The 14,896-nt window shown below is 34.6% G+C and overlaps 1 protein-coding gene across 1 annotated transcript in view; it reads right to left on the reverse strand.

Annotated features, from left to right (window-relative positions):
- Positions 1-5,350: 5,350 nt before the first annotated feature.
- LOC144975070 (methionine synthase-like) overlaps positions 5,351-14,896 on the reverse strand; it is a 36,579-nt gene continuing 27,033 nt past the window's right edge. Inside the window, exons 26-31 of the mRNA XM_078918765.1 lie at positions 13,980-14,135; positions 13,272-13,453; positions 12,581-12,717; positions 11,281-11,449; positions 9,798-9,998; positions 5,351-9,351 (exon numbers count right to left, since the gene is read on the reverse strand). Of these exons, the coding sequence (XP_078774891.1) occupies positions 9,265-9,351; positions 9,798-9,998; positions 11,281-11,449; positions 12,581-12,717; positions 13,272-13,453; positions 13,980-14,135 (932 nt within the window). The 3' untranslated portion in view covers positions 5,351-9,264. The remainder of the gene's footprint in view (positions 9,352-9,797; positions 9,999-11,280; positions 11,450-12,580; positions 12,718-13,271; positions 13,454-13,979; positions 14,136-14,896) is intronic.

The following is a 14,896-nucleotide window of genomic DNA, read 5'->3' on the forward strand; positions in this document are numbered from 1 at the left end:
GAAAAGGAAACTGTTGGGCGAGTCGAAAGAGGACAAGGTAAAAATGTTCATGGAAGGGATTAACAAATACAGTGCACTCTGGATACGTCGACGTTGCCTAAGTCGATTTTTACCCAAGTCGATTTTTTTTCTTGGTCCCTCCTCCTTCTTCCTATATAACATTAGTAAAAAAAAAAAAAATCCACATAAGTCGATGTCGCTTAAGTCGATGTTCTTATCACTCATGACTACAAACAAATCACAAATAAACAAGTATTTCCATTGGTTAAAAAAGCTACCAGTAAGAATGTTAAGTGGTTAAGAATATCCGCGAATGATTGGCACACATCGATGTGATGTAGGTGCTTTGCCTGACGTCCGTGTTCAATGTACATGAGCAGTATTGAATAACATTAATTTCTCCATCTCAAATTTTACATGTCGCAACTTCAAGTTCATGATTTTTTTGGTTCTAATCCCAGGCCATCCTATGTAATGGCCCTCTTAATTAGTATCAATTTTATCAAGAGGAATTCAAGTCGAGTCTACAACTACAATGGCAAACCTATCGCGGAAAAGGAAGATTCGATGCATTTGGAAAGTTTGGCACGCGACAGAAAATCATCGCATAGGAAATTGGCATACCAGCCATTTCTGTCTCGACGATTTACAAGAAGCATGACCTTGACCTAGATGCTCCTACCCTTCCACTTGTCGCGGAATAATTTCACTTAATTGGTATACGTTCACATTCAAGGCAAAAATTCCGCTTTTCACCTCTCTCGTCGAGGAAAATAAAATAAAAAATCTCTAGCGAAAAAAAAGTGAGCTATGGCTTATTTCGTCATCTCCTATGGTCAATCAACACACATTTTGTATGTCTGATTAGTCTCTTCAAAGTGTGTGCTGCTGATGTCGGATAATATTATATCTTTGGGAGGGGGGTTGACCGAAGTATTATTATTATTATTGTGACTCCAATTCGTGAGGTCAATGACCTTGGTAATATTATATGTTGCCTTCGATCGGTAATAATATTATTTGAGTACGGTCAGCTTCTTTCCCTATTTAATTTTAGCCCTGTGTCCGTGTGTGTGTGTGTGTACCGGCACGCGCGTTTGCTTGATTAGGTGTGTGTGTGTATGGGGGGGGGGGAGGGTCCTGACAAGGTTAAATCCATCCATTCAATGCTTTGCTCTCGGACGGCCAGGACCTGTGTGTTCTCTATTATTATTTGACCCCATTCTTTGTCTTTACACAATCTGTACATTTTTACACATTTTTTATTTTTAATCATTTGAGTACTTTTGGATTGTCTATTACATTTTCTGTTTCAAAGCATGTCATAGTCAATAACAGTAAGTTGATTCCGCTTTTTTATCTCAAATTCCGATTTTTATGTATTCTGATTCCTCTATGGGGCTATTGGGGTAGGAGCCTCTCATGACCACTACAGAGACCGCGCGATATGAAGGACATACTTATTCTAGATTGGTTTGCTTTGTTCAAATGAGTTTTTGCTCATTTGGTTACACTCCGGTTAAGTTGATTTTCGGATAAGTCGATTTTTTTCTCGGTTCCCCTGGGCATCGTCTTATCCGGAGTCCACTGTACACAGGGATAGAATAAAAAAGGGGGCGGGGAAACGGTGACAACATATATTTATCTCAAAAAAGCCCCTTTGTCACCAAATTTATTCAAAAGGTATTAAGAACGCCCGGGGTAAAGGCCTATGATAACAGATCAAAAGTCTACTACTACTACTACTACTACTACTACTACTACTACTACTACTACTACTACTAGGACAAAGACGACTGGTCCTATCAAAGACTATAACAAATATTGTATCTCTAGAGCAATTCATTCGTTTTGTTTGTTTTTAAGGGTTTTACGGCGCTTGCAACACATTTAGATTATATCAGCGCCAGTAAAAAGGAAGAAAATGGGATAGTAAAAAGTTCTAGAATTACAATTAAAGCACCCAATAAAAAGTAAGACAAAGGGGAACTGGGAACAAATAGGGATAAGATGTGGATTCCAAGAACATACCACCAATGTACTTAGTTTGAGATCACCTATAAGTCTCATCCAGACACAAGCACAAAATCCAACAAAGAGGAATACACTCAAATGATTACATCATACATTAAAAATAACAAATATAATAATACATAACAGAGAGATGATTTACAAGGAAAGAAATATCTCCCAAAACAATAACTATGCATTCGACTGTTTCCCTCCCAGCTAGGACTCCGGCCAGGGACAGGACAAAACCAAGTAATCTCATTCCAAGAAAAAGACAGAAAGCATGTTGGAAAACAGATATAAGGGGATAGAAGACACAGTATGTACCCCCCCCCCCCCCACTATGGGAGGTAAACAACAAAAGTGACCTCTCGCCCACCAAAAGATCCCAACCAACTTTCCACCACAATTAATTTCAGTTCCTGATTACCTGCCATATCTTGACAAATAGCGATTTCTTGGACACCAAAAAGTCTATAAACACCGAGAAAAAAAAAATCTTTAAAGGAAGTGATTAGCGAGATCCGAGGAGGGCCTCCCGAATGCTATCATTAAAAATAACACGCAGACAAGCTTTAATCTCGTTGCCCTGTGAATACAACTTGGATTTAACATCCGATCAACCGTTACCCACGTTTTCACTGGTTAAATGCTATAAAAATATATCTGTAGAGCTTTGCCAATACAAAGCAATTAGTAATTACGGGCAACAGACATTTAAAACGAGTAAGTAAAGGAGGCATTCAAAAATTAAATAAAAGTTCTAAGATAGTCATGACTAAACATTGCCATATTGACAAGCAGCTCTGTAGCGTAGTGGTTAAGGTGCTGGACTTGGAGTAGGAAGGTCCCGAGTTCAAATATGATGTCAGCCTAATGCTTACCATCTTTTAAAGTTCGATGATAAGCTAAAACTTTGTTGTTTTTTTTGGACACCAATGCATGGTTTTGCAATTAAACGCATCGCAATTTATAGGTATCTGTGATTTTAAGGTGAATTCAGCGGCCCTGTCAAAAGACAATATTGTAGTCCAAAAATAATCGAATTGCCTTTTTGTTTTTTGTTTTTATTAAAAAGAATATTAAAAAGATTTGTATTTTTTTAAAACATTGTTTATTTCATTTTTGTTGTACTCCAACCTCATTATAACAAACAGATCAAACATCATGATAAGCGCCTCTAAATTATTATGTAAAAATTTTATGGATTAAAACAAATGATCATTTTTACTTTGTGGCCACACATGGAAGATCAAACCTTAATTGAACTTTGCATGCGCACACAAGTACATGCACAAGATGTTATTGATTTAAAAGTATTGTTTTAACTTATCAACATAGTCCCTATTAGTTTCCTACTGAAGAATGGGCAGGCCAAGAGACTAAATCATGAAGGTTAAATAGTGCCCAGAAAGTTTAACCAATTGAACCTTTTCTTTATCAAGAGACAAATGTGCGATAACAGAAACCCATATTTCCCGTTTCGATTTCAAACTCCTCTACAGATTATCCACTCATAGTAAGTGCACTCATCAACACAAAATACTTAGGAAAATATCAATAGTATATTAAAAGTGCTGATATTTTATGTTAAGTACAATTGGATTTTTCAATAAAATGTTACAATTTTGCGCACTTTTTCCTATTCCACACAGATGGCCTTCTTTTATAACGACCATAAACATTGCAAACATCAGTGTTCTAAATATATTTTTTTAATAGGAAGAAAAAAAAAAGATCTATCCTATCTCAAGCAAAATTTCGGCAAAAGTAATTGATTTGGAAGCGACCTTCGCTGCAATGAAGATCACATTGCCTTTAAATTTCATTGAGATTTTAAAAGCTCATTTTGAGGAAAGAAAATATAAAACAGATATAAAATGACCTTTCTGACATTGAAAACATGAGATTTGATATGGGAAAAAGTTTAGTTCTAGCTCATTAAAATTGAGCATAATGCAAATTTATCAGCAGCTGTAAGAAGAACGACTTGAACTACAAACATTTGCATCTCTAAGGGGGTCCCGATAGTTCAGTTGGTTAAGCACTCGCTTCACACACAAAGGGACCAACGCAATCCTAGGTGCAGTCAAGATTTTTTTCCGCCCCCCCCCCCCCCCCCTCTGCCCAGTCAGCAGTAAATGAATAGCTGGGTCTGTTAGATCTTGTGGAAAGTACTGTGCGATAAACTGCGCCCTATCCAAAGGGCAGTAAGCAATTGCTATTATTGTCAGTTTCATGCTCTAAAAACCGAGATAAACTCTGTTTTGTTTGTTTTTAAGGGTTTTACGGCGCTTGCAACACATTTAGGTTATATCAGCGCCAGTAAAAAGGAAGAAAATGGGGTAGTAAAAAGTTCTAGAATTACAATTAAAGCACCCAAGAAAAAGTAAGACAACGGGGAATTGAGAACAAATAGGGAACAGATGTAGATTCCAAGAGCATACCACCAATGTACTTAGTTTGAAATCACCTACAAGTCTCATCCTGACACAAGCACAAAATCCAGCAAAGAGGAACACACTCAAATGCTTACATTATACATTCAAAATAAAAATAATAATACATAACAGAGAGATGATTTACAAGGAAAAAAATATCATCTCCCAAAACAATAACTATGCATTTGACTGTTTCCCTCCCAGCTAGGATTCCGGCCAGTAATCTCATTCCGAGACAAAGACAGAAAGCATGTTGGATAACAGATATAAGGGGATAGAAGACACAGTAAGTACCTCCCTGCCCACTATGGGAGGTCAGGATCCCCACCCAGAGAGAGAGAGAGATAAACTCTGTCTCCATGGGCAATACATATGGCCCTGAAGGACTACTTTACTTTTTATCCCTGAGTTGATTCACTTATTATGTCAAAATATCATACAGTAACGTATTGTCATTTATAACAATAAAATGACTGCAGTCACTTTTAAAAATCAATGTGGGTCTTGAAGATCACACTGTGCATCCATATCTGATTTGACACAAGTCAAAATCCCCACTTAGCATCTCTTTACAAAAATTAAACACCCATTTGACTTTTATATGCATGGAGATTGGTAGTCAGATTGTTCTAGGCACCCCGTGTATCAGCATAAAATGCACATTGCAATCCCATCGGTATTCAATTCCAGCAATAAAAATGCCATATATTATTCTTACTCTGTCCCGCAGGAAGTAAAGTGGGTGGCTTCATAAAAAAAATAAAATTATAGTGAAAATAAATAACAGAAAAGAGAACTAAAGAAAAAAAAAAAGAATAGCAAATGAAGAGGGGAAAAAAAATCTGCATCGCAATATCTTATAACAGCATAATAAATAAATTGTATCCAAAAAGCAATTGTAAATTTTACATTTTTATTTGTGTAAAAGATCAGATTGTAATAAATATGTTATTAGTATTAGCGCATATCAACCATATGACACAATTTAAGGAAGTGTCTGAGCAAGGTAGAACAATTCCATCATAATTCCATGCCTCTCTATTCTATGTTTAAATCTATGGCCACTAGAGGCAACAGTGAAAGTTTATTTCCTAATAGTAGTTTAAAGAGGATCAAATCTACACTTTGAAAAGGATATTCTCAGGCAAAAAATTGAGTATGGTAAACGGAAAGATGCTACACCTTGAATGGCATCCTGAGATGTTTCTTTTAAATTGTAATAATCACTAAGATTGCTCTCGTGAGCAAGGTGCTATAATTTGGATCATGTATATACTGTAAACAGTGAAGATATATAGGGTGCGAGAAAAAAAATTGGAAAAAAATTACGACACTATTTCAGTACAAAGTAGACACAAAAAATATTCGAAAATTTGCAAGCTACAAGAACAAAACCTTAAGTTAATTCTTACCAAGTTTAATTTTTTAAAATGCTTTATTGGTTAAGAAACTATGCCGGTTAAATCAAACTTGTATAAAAATCACAATATTGAAAAATTCCAAATAAACGTCTTGTTTCAGCAGTGCAGTTAAATTAGTGTAAGAAGTTGCTGCTTCTGGTTAAAAAACAAATGACCAATCAGGACAAAGTCTGGAATAAGTCTTTTGCTTCTAACAATGCTAAATAATTTTCAGTACGAGCAGAGATCATATTCGATTTATTTCCTAAGATGAATAGCCTCCAATGTACCCTGACATGAATCCCATGGACTAAAGCATTTGGTCATTGATGTTTTATAAGGGTGGTACGTTTTACACACCAACAGAGTTAAAAGAGTCAATTCAAAAAGTACGGGATCGACTCACTATTCAAGACATTAGAAAATCAATTGGATCGCGATAAAAGAAATCTTATGGATCATTAACCAAAATAACATTCGAAAGATGACATAAAAATTTGAGAATTCCGTCCAAAATTCTCAATATGGCATATTTGAGATGTGGTTATGAAAACAATCGTGGAATTAACATTTTCCAATCTAATCTTTTAAAAAATTGTATACATAAATTTGAATAATTGGGTTTGATTGACATAAAATTTCAGACTTAAACAATATATAGTTTCGTGGCTGCAGACTTGTAAACTTTTCCAGGTTTTTTTTTTCTCGCACTCGATATTACGTTAGGAGCCATCTTTTCTACCTTTGTTTTTAAGGGTTTTACGGCGCTTGCAACACATTTAGGTTATATCAGCACCAGTAAAAAGGAAGAAAATGGGATAGTAAAAAATTTAGAATTACAATTAAAGCAGCCAAGAAAAAGTAAGACATAGGGGACCTGGGAACAAATAGGGATCAGATGTAGATTCCAAGAGCATACCACCAATGTACTTAGTTTGAGATCACCAATAAGTCTCAACCGGACACAAGCACAAAATCCAAAAAAGAGGAATACACTCAAATGCTTACATCATACATTCAAAATAACAAATATAATACATAACATAGAGATGATTTACAAAGAAAAAAATATCATCTCCCAAAACAATAACTATGCATTTGATTGTTTCCCTCCCAACTAGGACTTCGACCAGGGCCAGGACAAAACCAAGTAATCTCATTCCAAGACAATGACAGAATGCATGTTGGAAAACAGATATAAGGGGATAGAAGACACAGTATGTATGTTTTTGTCTTTTTGTTTTTAAGGGTTTTACGGCGCTTGCAACACATTTAGGTTATATCAACGCCAGTAAAAAGGAAGAAAATGGGATAGTAAAAAGTTCTAGAATTACAATTGAAGCACCCAAGAGAAAGTAAGACAAAGGGGAACTGGGAACAAATAGGGATCAGATGTAGATTCCAAGAGCAAAACATCAATGTACTTAGTTTGAGATCACCTATAAGTCTCATCCAGGCACAAGCACAAAATCCAACAAAGAAGAATACACTCAAATGCTTGCATTATACATTAAAAATAACAAATATAATAACTTGTAACAGAGAGATGATTTACAAGGAAAAAATTATCATCTCCCAAAACAATAACTATGCATTTGACTGTTTCCCTCCCAGCTAGGACTCCAGCCAGGGCCAGGACAAAACCGAGTAATCTCATGCCAAGACCAAGACAGAAAGCATGCTGGAAAACAGATATAAGGGGATAGAAAACACAGTATGTACCCCCCTGCCCACTATGGGAGGTCGGGATCCCCACCCAGTCACACACAGTATGTACCCCCCTGCCCACTATGGGAGGTCAGGAACCCCACACAGTTTTTCTACCTTTCAAATATAAACTTGTAATCAAATGAGCAAAGCGAACAACTGTTTTTATGCTTCCCTTCTGTAGGCATTCTTGTCATCGAAGGAAGCTGCTCTCTAATACATATTATTTTAGCCACAATGGCTCCAATTTATAAAATCATTACCAAGCCTGCACCATTGTATACACCAACCCTCTCATGAAAAATGGTACAAATTTTCTTTTAAAATTTGTATATAAATATAGCAATGTATATTTCACAGATAACATTTATGTACAAATGGCTTAACAAAGAACAATTAAAAAGTCATGAGATTTGAAACAAAAAGAACCCGCCCAGAAAGAAAAAAATGCAGGCAGGTGGAGAAACTTTTGTATCACAGACAACCTCAGAAGGCAAATTTGTAAGTAAACTCCCTTTAAAAATAAAACAAACAAAAAAAACATTCAAAAGGTGGCACCTCAACTATAGGACTTTGTGGAACAGAGCCCCGTAAAAGATCAGATTTCAATCTGTGACCTTTCAATCCTAAGGTACAAAATAAAAGTTGAAATAGGAAATAACAAGTTAAGTATAAATACAGAAATTGAAAGCGCATTTAATCTTGTCTGTGTTTGTAAAAATCACTAATATTTGCAATATTTAAAGATTTTCAGAATCAGAAAGAAAAAAGAATGAAGTTGAAATTGTAACAATGATCCAGAGTTAACCTGTGCGCCCCCCCCCCCCCCCCCCCCCCCCCCAAGAGAAAAGAAGTAAGATCTGTTTCTTTGTATTTTTTCTTCTTCCATTTCATAAAGTCTTTTAATTGCCATTCTGATGGGTGATTGATCACTAATTACATCACATTTTCAGACCTAGAATCAGAACTTTTTATAACCATGATATTCTTACCCCTCAATTAGAAAACCAATTGTGAATTGTAAGTGTATGTGTGAGTGTGGGGGTGGGGGGAGTAATTTAAGCTGGATAAAAATGGCATAAGAACACTGCAACAATTCATCATTACAAGAGACAGCACTGCCTTGTGAGTTAATTCTTAACCCTGTCAAAGCTAGATTATTGCAATTCTCTCCTCTCTTCTTTAAATAAAGACAAAATAAAATCCCTTCAGAACTATGCTGCCAGGCTTATTTATAGAAAGAGGAGAAATCAATCTGCATCGGGTTTGCTAAGAGAACTCCATAGGCTTCCCATTGAGAAATGTATAGAATATAAGATCTGTACTATTGTTTTTAAATGATCCAGGAGTAATTATGTTATATAACATTAAGAACTAGGACCCATCATCAGTCATTCAGATCCCAAAATACATAAAACATCACCAAACAAATACAAACAAAGAGGAAGCACAGCCTCAAAATACAACCAACACATATAAAAATTCAATATCTTTTTTCCCCCTGGAACCATTCATGAAAGGTATGTATTACCAACGAAAGTTAGCAATATTGAAGATACATAAAAGTCAATGGGCACTTGAGATAGCTAGAGAGCCAACACATATCTTTAATGTCAGTTTGATCTATGACGGATTTGTGAATTTCACAGTGATGGGCCTCATATGGCCTTTTGCAAAAATATGACCTGAGAACCTTTTACATAAATCTAATCTGTATCATAAGCCAAGACTGATCCAAGCCATTTTTCTACAATTCTAAGGTCTTGCTGTTTCCTCTGTGCATAGTCAACAACCTGAAATCAATAACAAACAAAAATAAACTAGCATTATTCCATTGTAATTAAAATTATAAGCATCGTTAAATCACGAAAACATCATGAGAAACTCTGAACTTGGAGATTTGATAATGATTTTACACTCTAAAAAAGGTAAAAAGAAAGAGAAAAAGAAGGTGTGGCCATGGAACATGAATAAATAGATAAAAAAATATTGGACACAGCGATTGTCCACTGATAATATTTGAGACCCGAGGCTCTTTTTTGAAATGTTAAATCCCATAAACATAAATCTTATACTTTTTTATATTTTAAGTATCTGCCCATTCTTTATTTCAATGGAAGTGGGTTTCTTTCTTTCTTTCTTTGTGTGTGTAGGTGTGTGTGTGTGTGTGTGTGTGTGTGTGTGTGTGTGTGTGTGGTGTGAGTAGAGGGTTGTGTAATAAAAAGTAACTTAAAGTTACCTGATCTTTGGAAAGTTTGTCCGTGGCAAAATAGATGCTCTGTGGATTGGCAAGGTAGATGCCAGATACTGAGGCAGCCGGGTCCATGGCTATAGACTCAGTCAATGTGATGCCAACCTGGTCTGGTTTCATTAGGGTCCACATAGTCAACTTCTCAGTGTGATCTGGTTGGCTTGGATAGCCAGCAGCTGGTCGGATGCCCTATGGGTGGAGATGAAAGATAAAAGACCAATAATTCAAGAGAGTGGATATTCTTCTTAAATTTAAAAAAAAAAAAATTTTAAGGAACTGATTCTCTACTACTCTGCCAGAGTCATTTATGAATTAAACTTTTTGGACCCAACCCCTACCACTAATATTGTGTCATTGTTGACAGTCTGTCTAGGCCAATGTCATAAGAAAGGAAGTGCCAGCAAAGGTGTCAAAATATGGCACAAGACTCAATGATGATTTTTTCTTGGATCTTCCACTTTGCGGCTTGAGCGCTTATCACAGGAAAATGATTGACATGGCAAAATCAGCAGGAAATTTCTGAGAAAATCATCATTATTAATGTTTTTGATTGACCTTTTGGGCTATTTTATATGGTTTTAGGTGTGTGTGTATTTAATTTTTATTCATTTATTTTCTTACTTCGCCCATTTGTTTACTTTTTGACAGGAATGAAACTTATTTTCTATGATGACAACTCCCTATTCCTAAACCATGAGTCTGTGTAATTCAGGTCAATCAGTATCACAGTTCAAGAGATTCTATTTTAAGTAGTGTCTCACAAACAGTATCAACTCCGCTTACAGATTGTAGTTGTATAGATAGGATCATCCATCTATTATTTTAGCACCCCCATTATACCATCTACCTCACTTAATTGACAATTTTAGGAGAGAATAAACATGATAGATGATTATGAATTTATTTGTTGTTCTAACATGTAATATGCCCTAGACTCAAACACGGTGATATCATGAGGTTCTACTTTAAAAGGTGATTGAATATTTTTTTACTGATCTTTGTAAAGGCATTCATTATTTTGTCCAGGTAGGTGAATAAACTTTTGAAAATTTAAAATACAGATTAGAAAAATAATGTCAGTGATGAAGAAAACTGAAAGAAGAGTAAATTATGATTAAATCCACATTCATTCTCCTTCCAAACAGATTAGTTCACAAAAAACTTGTTAGTAAATTATTATGGCAAGCTTTTTAAAGATTGAAGTGAAAAAGATTACTGATTTTCTGAGTAATATATCTGGAAAATCCATGATGTTACAATCAAACTGCATCAATATCTTTAAAAAATAAAGATTTTTAAAAAACTTTTGAAAACATTTCCGGCAACTATTGTAAATGAAAACATGACAATTATGACAATCTGATTTTAAAACCTTGCAACTGATATATTTTCATGGATTACTGGATAAAATTGAGACCTTCAAATGAGTAAATCTCTAAAACAATTGCAATATGTCGGGCCATTCCCTTACCTGGTATTTAATTCGATGGAGATCATTAGCATCTAGCGACTCCTCCTTTGAATAACCCCAATAATCTTTACGAACTCTTTCGTGAAGAAGTTCTGCAAATGCCTCGGCTAATCTGTCTGCTATGGCTTTAACCATAATTATACTGTAGTCGTCATATTGCTTTTCATACCTGAGAAAATATTTGAAAATATGTTAGGTTAAAATTGGGAACATAAATATGAAAAAAACGAAAAGGAATTATCAATCCTGCCTCACCCGTATTGCCATAAAATCAAATCTAATAACCTAACAACACATATATAAAATAGCAATGACTATGAAAAATGTTTTTTTCTCTTTTTGAGGAAAATTTTTGTCTAAAATCAAAGCCCTATCTCCACTGAGTAAAAATAATATTGAATTTTGAAAATCCATTCATAAATAAACAAATTATGCAGTTTCAAAGGTCTCATTTATTTGGATGACCCGCAAAGAGGAAAAAAAACGCGAAAATATGGGACGCTTTTTCAGCATTTTTTTCGACCTTTGGTTGTATCTTGCGTAATAAGTGGAATAAAAGATTGAAACTTGAAGAGCAAATTAGTTCATATGAAATCTTACAACTAAAAAGAAGAAATGTTCATGTATTACCTTGTCAGCGACAAAACCTCCACGCCCGGTAGATTTAGAAATATTTTACTCCAAAGAGTAAAAATCTATTTTTAACGGTCTTCTGGTAATCGCACGAGTTTTGTCGCTTGACATAATCTAAAATGACCTTTTTTCTAACTGTGTGCCAACTTTCAGTCATATTCATCGATAAACAGCATCGTAATTAATTTTTTAAAATAGCATATACGAAAGGGCTTCGTCCCATATTTTGACGCGAATTCGGGCACTTCGTGAGCGGAAAAGAGGCCCAAAGATTTGTGCGGGATAGTCATTGCTATATAAAAAGATATAAATAAATAGTAACAATAATCAAGCTTTAAAAAAAAATTAAGATGACAAATTATTCTTTTCAACATTGACACTAGAAAAATATTTTTTAAAATACAAAAAAAAAGGGAATAATTTATAAGCTGTGTTTTGATGGTTTTCAGAAAAGAAATATAACTGAACTTTTCAAGATTCTCCCTTTTACAGTACAATTGATCTAATACTCTTCTATTTGGTCTTCATCTCTCGAAATCGGAAAGACAAATCAACTTCTCCAAAATAATGTTGAGTAAAGTAATTGCCATGATTTGTTACAAAATTGATGTGTTCCTTTTCTTTTTCTAAAAAAAAATTTTTTTTTTTTTCAAAGAGATTTTCTCACTGTTGACATAGCTCCTGTACTCCAATTCCAGCTGTACAAGCAAACAAACCAATATAATCCTTGATCCCACTTTCTTTGGATGCTACAAAATCAGACTGACAGAGATAGGATGAGTTGTCTGCTGATTCCTTCTGTGCCTGAAGTCGTAGAAAAAGAGTAAAAGGACATTTTTTTTTGGAGTACACATTTTGGTATGCAAATACACATAAACTTGTCTTCAATGGGACAAAAGACCAATGCACAAAATAACTTATTTACTTTTAATAAGTTAACATAATAAAGTGATGATGGTGACAAAAAGTGAAAAGGGGGGAAAATTTTGAACGATTGTCTTTAAACCCAATTTGCACTGCATTAACCTCCACTTTTAGAGCAATTGAGATGAAAAATTATCATTGATACCCTAGCCAATTTCTGGAGAGTAGAAAACTGCTCATATTTGCTCCAACACACATCAAGTCTCTCACTGCCAGTATATTTGATTGGGGGAAATGTAAGTTTTTAAAAGGAGGAAATTTTAAAATTTGCGGATCCGAGCACTGAAAAGTGAAATTATCAAAACTATTCATTGTTTACCTTTTCTGAAATACTACACTAATCCAGGTGTTTTGACAATATAAAAGACTTAAAATATTATATCATTAATCTCAGAAAATAAATTAAGATGGTCATGATATTGATACCATCTTACCTGCTGCCTCAGGCCATAGAGTGTTCCAATCAGACTCCCATCATCATTATATACCTCTATGTCGTCACCCACACTATTGGCTGGATAGAATGCTACAGTAGCAGTTGCTCTAAGCTGTTTGTCATCAATTATTTTCTGCAGCATTGTATTGGCATCATTGAACACACGCTGGGCTTCTTCACCTATTGTAGAATCAAATTATAAAACTTTTTAAAATGTTACTTGAACCTATGTATGGTCTTTTAAGCCAAGCAATATTCTTCTGAAATAAGGAAATGACCTCAAAAAAAAAAACTAACGACAATGTATCTAAATTCATGACCAAAAGATGTCAAAAATCTTATTAAGATGAGCTAACAGTGAAGATTCCATTCATCATACAGAGATTTGCACCATTCGGAGATTACTTTAATCACCCATGCACGGAAATAGAATATTTCCTATTATTATCATATATAAATGGTTACTATGATAGGAAGTAATCCATCCTTGATACAAGTAATTTATAATTATTTATATCTATTCTAATTTGCTATTATGAAAAAAAAATAAAACCCCAAGGAATTTATAACCATAAACAATGACTAATCTTGAAATGTTCGGACAGACAGACCATCTTCCTAAAATTACTCTGTAACTGTTGCTCATAGCTACATTTGATAAATTCATCAAATACAGGAGGATTGGGAATCTGCTTTACAAACCTACCCACGTCCTTGTCATTGAAGATCTTAGGGTAGCCCCTATTTGGATATTTGCCACGTAGTTGCCATACATTGAAAAATGGTCTCCAGTCAATGTAAGAAACCAACTCACTCAAATCAAAGTCTTCAAACTTTTTTATCCCAATGAAAGATGGACGAACTGTAGATATTTTTTTAAAAAAACATTTTAAAAATGTGAGGCAATGTAGGTAGTATAAAACAAGAGTATATTCATTTAAAATACACTGCATATATATATTTAAACATTAACATATGTAAAAAGAAAAACTATTGTAATGAATCACGTCAATTGAAAAGAACAGAGGGTAAAAAGATGATCCACAACAATAATACATTATACGAGGGAATTTCTTGCCAAAAATCAATCTTGAAGGAAAACTTTTTTTTTTTTTAATTTAAGGCACATTTTATGGAAAATTTTGTATGTAGATGAATGATGTCATTTCTTAATCTGTTTTTTTTCTTGTTTATACGGGATTTACAGCGCTTGTGTCACATTTAGGTCATTTCAGCGCCATTAAAAAGGAAGAATATGGCATTGTGAAATATTTCTAGACTTGCAAGTAAAGGTACCCAAGAAAAATAAAGATAAAGGGACTGGTTCAAATAGGGAACTGATGTAGATTTCAATAGCACACCATCAGTGTACTTAGTTTGAGATCACCTAAAATTCTCATCCAGACACAAGCACAGGATCCCACCAAGATGAATACACTCAAATATTTACAGAATATATAAAAAAAGAAAACATAACTAACAATACATAACAGAAAGACGATTTACAAGGGGAAAAAAAATCACCTCCCGAAACTAATACTAAACATCTGACTGTTCCCCTTTCAGCTAAAAACTCTGGCAAGGGCCAAGACAAAACCAAGCGATCCCAGTACAAGACAAAAA

This window comes from Berghia stephanieae, chromosome 1 (assembly GCF_034508935.2).
Source record: "Berghia stephanieae isolate SIO BIC M18660-M18661 chromosome 1, UCSD_Bste_1.3, whole genome shotgun sequence".
Classification (NCBI taxonomy): Eukaryota; Metazoa; Mollusca; class Gastropoda; order Nudibranchia; family Aeolidiidae; genus Berghia; species Berghia stephanieae.